We start from the raw sequence: 7,500 nt of genomic DNA, 5'->3' as shown, positions 1-7,500 counted from the left end.
GCCACCCTGCCTGCCTGCCTGCCTGTTTAGTTCATAAAATCCATACAAATTACCCGGCCAGAATATAATTTACATTGCTGGAATTCTTACAATATGATGATCATTTTGAATATAATGTACTGCGCAGCTCATTGTCATTCCTAAAAACCCGTTTTAATTCATATTACGCTACATAATATTCAAATCCACGGCGCTTGTAGAATCTCTGGAGCGTGTTTATCCTCGCGATCCCTCAGTAAGCCCCGCCTTTGTGAAGACAGTTATCAATACGTTGTTTATTCCACTTTCTCCTGGGAAGCTCAATCTTGAATTAGTCTGTGTAAATCAACCCAAGTAATTCGCCAGACCTTTGTCAACTGAGGGTCGTCTTTGAATGAGTAACAGTTAGTTTGTTTGTAATTATGGTCATTGTGTGAGTGGCGATCACTGGCAACTCAGGGGTATATAAACTCGAGCTGGTGAGGAATCAGCGTTCCCTGACGCTGATTCCCGTTTATCTCCAGGTATGTTCTGTGTTTCCTAGCCATTCAGTTAATTCAGTCAATTGTAGTGATTATCAGTGTTCACCAGTGTTCATGATTTAACAGTTGAATTGTCATTCACCCAGTGTAGAAGTAATATAACGTAAATGCGTCTGTCGTCTGGACAAGAGAGTTTGTTGGTGTTGTCATGTTTCCGTTCCCTGACGCTGATTCCCGTTTATCTCCAGATCGAGGGTGGGCTTAATTGAAACCCACCGGTAGCTCGGAGCCGGTGGATACCCAACAGAGGTCAATATAGGAGTGATGGCGATGATTCGTCATGATTAATCGACTCTACTCTACCTCGTGGGCCGAGGCCCCCAAACCCATCTCGGGTCGGAGTGTAACCGACCACAACAACAGTTGTTAGAGGCGCCAGTGCTATACCCTGGGACAGGCCTTGGAATTATGGTCCACAGTGTGGTTGTATGTGTTTTTTTTACCAGTGTGTTTTATAAGAAATAAATCAATGAAGACATGTTATGGTTTCACCCTTCTTTACCCTTATCGATCTGATCAATGGAAAACCTAACCCAATGCCTAGTCCGCTCTGCCCGCTACCTAACGAGCTACATGCTGTCCAGAGGGGGTCTGGTGGCAGCGACCCTTAGACATTAAGATTAGAGTTAAGTTATCCCTTAGATTTAGTGACCCCAGTCTGGCAGTATAATAAACATCATAGATTTTGCATTAACATACAAATTTTAGATATAATGTTTACTCTGAGTAAATATGTTATTTTTTGTGCAAAATATATGACATTTGTATTCAAAATATTCCTGGTCTTACAAGGAATCCAGCATTGTCAATTATATTATCCTAACTTTAGTTTGAGGTATTATTTATTACTAAAAAGGTAAATATTCTGGTTTTCCCACACATCTGGTAGGGACGGTTGGTGGGGGGTGGGGGGGAGGGAGGGACCGACCAACCATCTGTTACCGTGTGAAGAATATTTTTTTTTTTATTAACTGAAGATATTTGTTTTAGCTCATAAAATTCATACAAATTACCCGGTCAGAATATAATTTACATTGCTGGAATTCTTATAATTTGATGATCATTTTGAATATAAACATCATAGATTTTGCATTAGACATACAAATTTTAGATGTAATGTTTACTCTGAGTAAATATGTTATCTTTTGTGCAAAATATATGACATTTATATTCAAAATATTCCTGGTCTTACAAGGAATCCAGCAATGTCAATTATATTATCCTAACTTTAATCTGAGGTATTATTTAATACAAAATGTTAAAATTTAGTTTTTTCACCCAACATCTCTTGAAGGGAGGATTGGTGGGGGGTGGGGGGGAGGGTTGGGACGGACCGCGCGGTTGGAAGAGGGGGGGAGGCAAGGTGGGGTACTTTGATTGACAGATAGTGTCGTGAAGAATATTTTTTTTTTATTAACTGAAGATATTTGTTTTAGCTCATAAAATTCATACAAATTACCGGGCCAGAATATAATTTACATTGCTGGAATTCTTACAATTTGGTGATCATTTTGAATATAAACATCATAGATTTTGCATTAGACATACAAATTTTAGATATAATGTTTACTCTGAGTAAATATGTTATCTTTTGTGCAAAATATATGACATTTATATTCAAAATATTCCTGATCTTACAAGGAATCCAGCAATGTCAATTGTATTATCCTAACTTTAGTTTGAGGTATTATTTATTAAAATTTAGTGGTTTTCCCCCCAAAATTTCTCAGAGAGGGAAGAGCCAGCAGTGTAGTGTGAGAGGGGGAGGGAGTTGAGTCCATTATTTGAATGGACATTAACTTGGCGACTGTATTTCTCTATTTCTCTTAAGTATTAATTGTGTGCATGTACCATCATAAAATTAAGATGTTATTTTTACTAGAACATAGGTATTGTGTCGGAAAAAGTGGAGTTTGGGGGTCGGGCCAGTTTCTATTGGAATTAATCCCATATGTTCTGTTATTCACTTAGCGCGGTTTTCACCACTACCCTGGGTTTATTGACCGCGTTAAGCTTCTAATATATATGTATGTATATATATATATATATATATATATATATATATATATATATATATATATATATATATATATATATATATATATATATATATATATATATATATATATATATATATATATATATATATATATATATATATATATATATATATATATATATATATATATATATATATATATATATATATATATTAATGTTATGCAAATATGAAAAATTACTTGTCACGGCTGCTTGAAGGTTACATAGCGCCAAAGTTTGTGCCCGGGGAGGGGGGGGCAGGATTTCTTCGGGAACGTCCTCTTTTATTAATGTTCAGATATGGCCACCCTAAGTGATGCATTTTATGTTGGATTGAAAAGACTCTTGAATACCCCCAGTGTTAGTGAGAGGGGTAGTATAGTGAGATACTGGGCCAAAATAAACAATGTTCTGCTGAGTGTGGCTGGATGAAGGGCCCAGCCAAGCATGTAGCGATAAAGATGACAAGAAGATTGTATATGAACTGGAAGATTGGTGGTGACAGGGAGGAGTACCTGGAAGCCAAGTGTAGAGCCATAAAGAGGTTTACAAGGTTAACACTTAAGCCCCGAGTTAGGGTGCCGCTGGCAGTACCCCCTACGCTGGGCAATAATGCATATATTTACTGATCATAATACGTATTTGCTATAAATAAATAAATAATTCATTTATAATATTTTATTTGCATTATTTTTCATAAAAAGTGCTTGGCAGCACACACGCAGTCGGTCGCCAGGCTGTCTGGCTGTCTTTGTGTTTGGTAGAGCAATTAATGAGTAAAAAAATAATAATACCATAAATATATACATTTATAACACAATCAGAGCATTATTTTCCAGTAATACTACACTACAATACAACTACACTACTTTTAGCAATATTACAGAAGGCTCTCACATTTTGACACCCATTTAGATTGTAAAAACCTTGCGAAATTAAAATCGTCCAAATTTAAATACAATTTCCTGTGGAGAAAATTAATTTGAGTTTGGTACTTTCGATGTTTGGGTAAATTTTGCCTTATTTACCCTACTTTCTGGGCGAATTACTACTTGTAATAAAGCAACATCCTAATAAACCAACGAAAATAACACAGATAAAGTTAAATAAAAACAAAAACAACACAGAAAATGTTTTTATGTTCTACAGCTTCAGCTAAAATTGAACCTGATGACTTGGCAACTTCGTCATCCGAGTAAAAACACCCACAACAACATTGGCTGTCCTTATGTTTTCAACTGTACCACCACTGGTGGGTAGAATTTTTGTTTTAAATTCAGAAACATTAATAAAACTATATATGAATAGTAAAGTGTTGCTTTCATATTCTTATGTAGAGTAATGGCGATATGTTTTCACACGTGCGCACTTACATACGCCATCTCACTTTTTTCTTTACCATTAATGATTAGCTACTTCTATTGTTCCATTTATTAACATTGAATAACATTAAAACAACCATATTAATTTGTTTACATTAATTTTACTACAGCTACAACCAGGGTCTTATTTTCTTCAGTTTTATATGTAGAACAAGGCAGTCACTGGTTTTGTAAACATTAACGAAAACAATGCTGTCTCGTCTCTTCGTGTGTTTTAATATTCTATGTATTATTAATGAATTGTATTGTTCATTTTGCACACATAAACATTAATTCAATCAAAAGGAAATTAAATAATAAACAATAATGAATCTTTTGTACATAAGAGAAATGACGCTCTTTACACCCACCCACCCCCCTCACCCACCCGTTAAAGTGATACTGTCGTACGCAATTTCAAAGTAATTCCCATAATATTTAAGTTCATTTCAATCAATCAGAATACCGTCCTCAAATCTGAAGGTTGGCGACCACAGTCGTCTACTTTAATCATTCTCTGACTGTTTTTACCAATCCTCTAAGGTTTTGCATCTCTCTCTGTGGACCCAGTTTTTAATTTCAGTCATTCTCTACCCAGTCAATTTTGCCCATTAATATTTCTGTTATTATCTCCACATCCCTAATTATATGACCAAACTATCTTTTTTTTTTCTGTACAGTTCTCTTGAAATTTTTGCTAATCTTAGTAATTCTTTATTTGTTTTCCTGTCAGTGTAGCTTATTCTTAGCATTCGCCTGATGAAAGTGTTCACGCCTCTGACCCATAAATCAGTCCATGCCATATAAAGCCCTTCAGCAGGCCTTTTCTCAAATTGAAATTAATGTCCCTTTTCATTAGGTCTTTTAGGTTATTAAATGCTGATTTTGAATGCCCTATTCTAGTTTTGATTTCTTCCATACATCTACCATCACAGCTAATGTTACTTCCCAAATACAACAAAAAATCCACTTGTTTAAGTTCCTGTTGCCTACCATAATTTTTATTTTAGGATTTATTTCCAATTTGGAGGCAAGCATTACTTTAATCTTCACAACATTAACTCTTAAGCCATATTTTTCACCTTTTTACACTAATCTGTTTACCAGATTTTGTAATGCCTCTTCACTATCTGTGATAAGAGCAGTATCATGTGCATAGTGTATATAACTTTACCATTTACTTTTTCCTTCATTATCACATATAACTTCTTTCATTAAGAATTCTAAATACAGTATTATTATTTCCATTTAAATCAATTAATCTATAATTCGTGATTTAATAATTCACATGTCTTCTGGTACCTAACCAGCAAATTACCGTGACTCCATTGTTTTGACAAAGTTCTGCATAGAAGCAAGCTGAGATGGTTTGGGCATGTAGAGTTAGTGGATGAAATCAATTGGGTAAAGATGTGCATGAGCCTAAATGTGGAGGGGAGGAAAGCCAAGAATGACATGGGAAGAGGTTGTAAGAAATACCAGAGTTTGAAACCTGACAACAGAGACTGCAAAGACAAGCAGCATGGAGAGTAATCACCATAAAATGTTAATGTTGGTGATGATGATGATGATGATGAGTGTTATTAATTAGAAGTTTTAGGTTAATGGAATGCAAGATAAGTGAGGGTCAACCTATGTATTCATAAGTATCATTCTTTTGGATTTTGTAAGAATGCCGATCTCACCTCTCTGGCCATAGCCTGTTTGGCCTGGTGATCCCGGGAGTCCTGGGTTCCCAGGTAGACCATGTCCCGGTGCCCCAGTGGGTCCGCGGGGTCCATGTGTTCCCTCTGAGCTGTGGCCTGGATCACCAGGAGGGCCCTAAAATCATCAACATTATGTGAAATGGCTTTTAGTATGTCTTATACATTCAGTGATTCTCATAATATTTTGGATAGTCCCACATGATAACTGTGTAATACACATTGTCTGTCATTCATTTCACAGTACTGTATATTCGTGGTCTCTTACTGGTGGACCAGGAGGGCCTGGTGGTCCAGGTACTGGGATGTACATTTGATTATCGCCTGTCTGGGAGCTTTCCAGAGTCCCTGGGGGTCCTTCGGGTCCTTGGGGTCCAGGAGGCCCTGGTGATCCTGGTGGCCCAGGTGGTCCAGGAGTGCCCAAAGACACAACATCACTAGGAACCTGTGTGCCTGCAATGTCAGAGCTGCTGCTGCCCTGAAGAGAAAAATACTAATAAACAAATATCATTACCTCTTTGCACCCTAACATTTATAACCTTTGTTTTAAACTATAATGTTCCGCTATTGAGTGTACAGTATATTGAGTCAAATGTTAACTGAGCATGTATATATGGGGGGGAAGGGAAGGTATCAATCCTTTAAGAAATTGATAAATCAATCAAGGTACTGTATAACAGACCCTCAATATTGTGCAACTCAATATATTGCTTTTAAAATAGCGTGGCACCCCAAATTACTTCTATTGTGTGGTCTAACTCCATGGTATAACCGCCCACCCCCCCCCAAAAAAAAAAAAAAATTACAGTAAATGGAACACTGCATTAATCATTTGAGGACAAGTGTTTACAGTGTACAGTACATTGTTTTTTATTATGACCAAATATATTTGTGAGCAATAAAGCAAGAGGTGAGTAAAGGAGATACTGCTGCATCTGGTGGTAGTAAGTAGAAAAGGTGTGCAATTACTTTTCATGAAAATTTTTAAATAATTTCCTACAAAGTCCACGAATATACAGTATACCCTTTTACCTCTAAGCAATATGTTTTTCTTCCTATCTGTAACTGCTCAAGTTCAGTATGCAAATGGATATGATAATTCAGGGTAAAAACCGAGACATTATCACAATAATCTTAATTTAAGTCTAGCAGGGTGAGATGTTCTGAAGTGTATGTCAGTCATGTTGCTACTGTACAGTACCAGAGTTACCCTAATATTAATGCTATGAGTTGGAGTTAAGTTCTTAAGGGCTATTTACATGACATTGTTTCTCATATACATGGTACTATACTTCATATAAATTCACAGAAAATTTTGAACAAAGATTTCCAAATTAATTTTAGGGTTACTTTCTTAGAAATCATCGCGAATCATGAATTCAAGAATACTGAATTTATACCTTATGGAAAAAAATATAGTATGGTAACATGGCTACCAAGATTATCATATTTGTCATAATATTTGAGGTTAGAAATGATAAATGATTCAGAGATGATTTTGATATTTATTTAGACCTGTTTTTTGTAATAAAAACTATAAAATTTTAACAAATACCTGTAACTGTTTTCTCTACATATAATTCAAGCCTGACTATGTAAATTTACACGTAAACAGGGACTTCCCATGGGACATAAATCACTCAGGATATTGTAGTCTACTCTAGTATAACCGGTTTTTTTTCTTCTAATACAGAGCAAAATAGTAAACAATAATAATACTGTGGCTTAGAAATAAAGGAAGTACATGTATACTACAGTATAAAGCTATAAAATAAGTAAACTGAAATGCATGGGTGTAAATATATGGGAAGTGAACATATGTGTGGAAGCAGTGAGTGTTACGAGTAGAGCAGGCATGTCATTGGAAATTGTAGG

General features: G+C 35.8%; 1 protein-coding gene across 3 annotated transcripts in view; it reads right to left on the bottom strand.

The window, feature by feature from the left end:
* LOC121873181 (collagen alpha-1(XV) chain-like) overlaps positions 1–7,500 on the bottom strand; it is a 231,290-nt gene that overhangs the window by 141,226 nt on the left and 82,564 nt on the right. For all 3 annotated transcript variants that reach the window (XM_042376516.1, XM_042376518.1, XM_042376517.1), the window contains 2 exons: positions 5,894–6,103; positions 5,608–5,743 (listed from right to left, as the gene is read on the bottom strand). In XM_042376516.1, coding sequence (XP_042232450.1) covers positions 5,608–5,743; positions 5,894–6,103 — 346 coding nt within the window. The remainder of the gene's footprint in view (positions 1–5,607; positions 5,744–5,893; positions 6,104–7,500) is intronic.

This window comes from Homarus americanus, unplaced genomic scaffold (genome assembly GCF_018991925.1).
Source record: "Homarus americanus isolate GMGI-L3 unplaced genomic scaffold, GMGI_Hamer_2.0 scaffold32929, whole genome shotgun sequence".
In the NCBI taxonomy this organism is placed as follows: Eukaryota; Metazoa; Arthropoda; class Malacostraca; order Decapoda; family Nephropidae; genus Homarus; species Homarus americanus.
The sequence above is the reverse complement of the archived record's forward strand: the minus strand, read 5'-3'. Positions and strand labels throughout refer to the sequence as shown.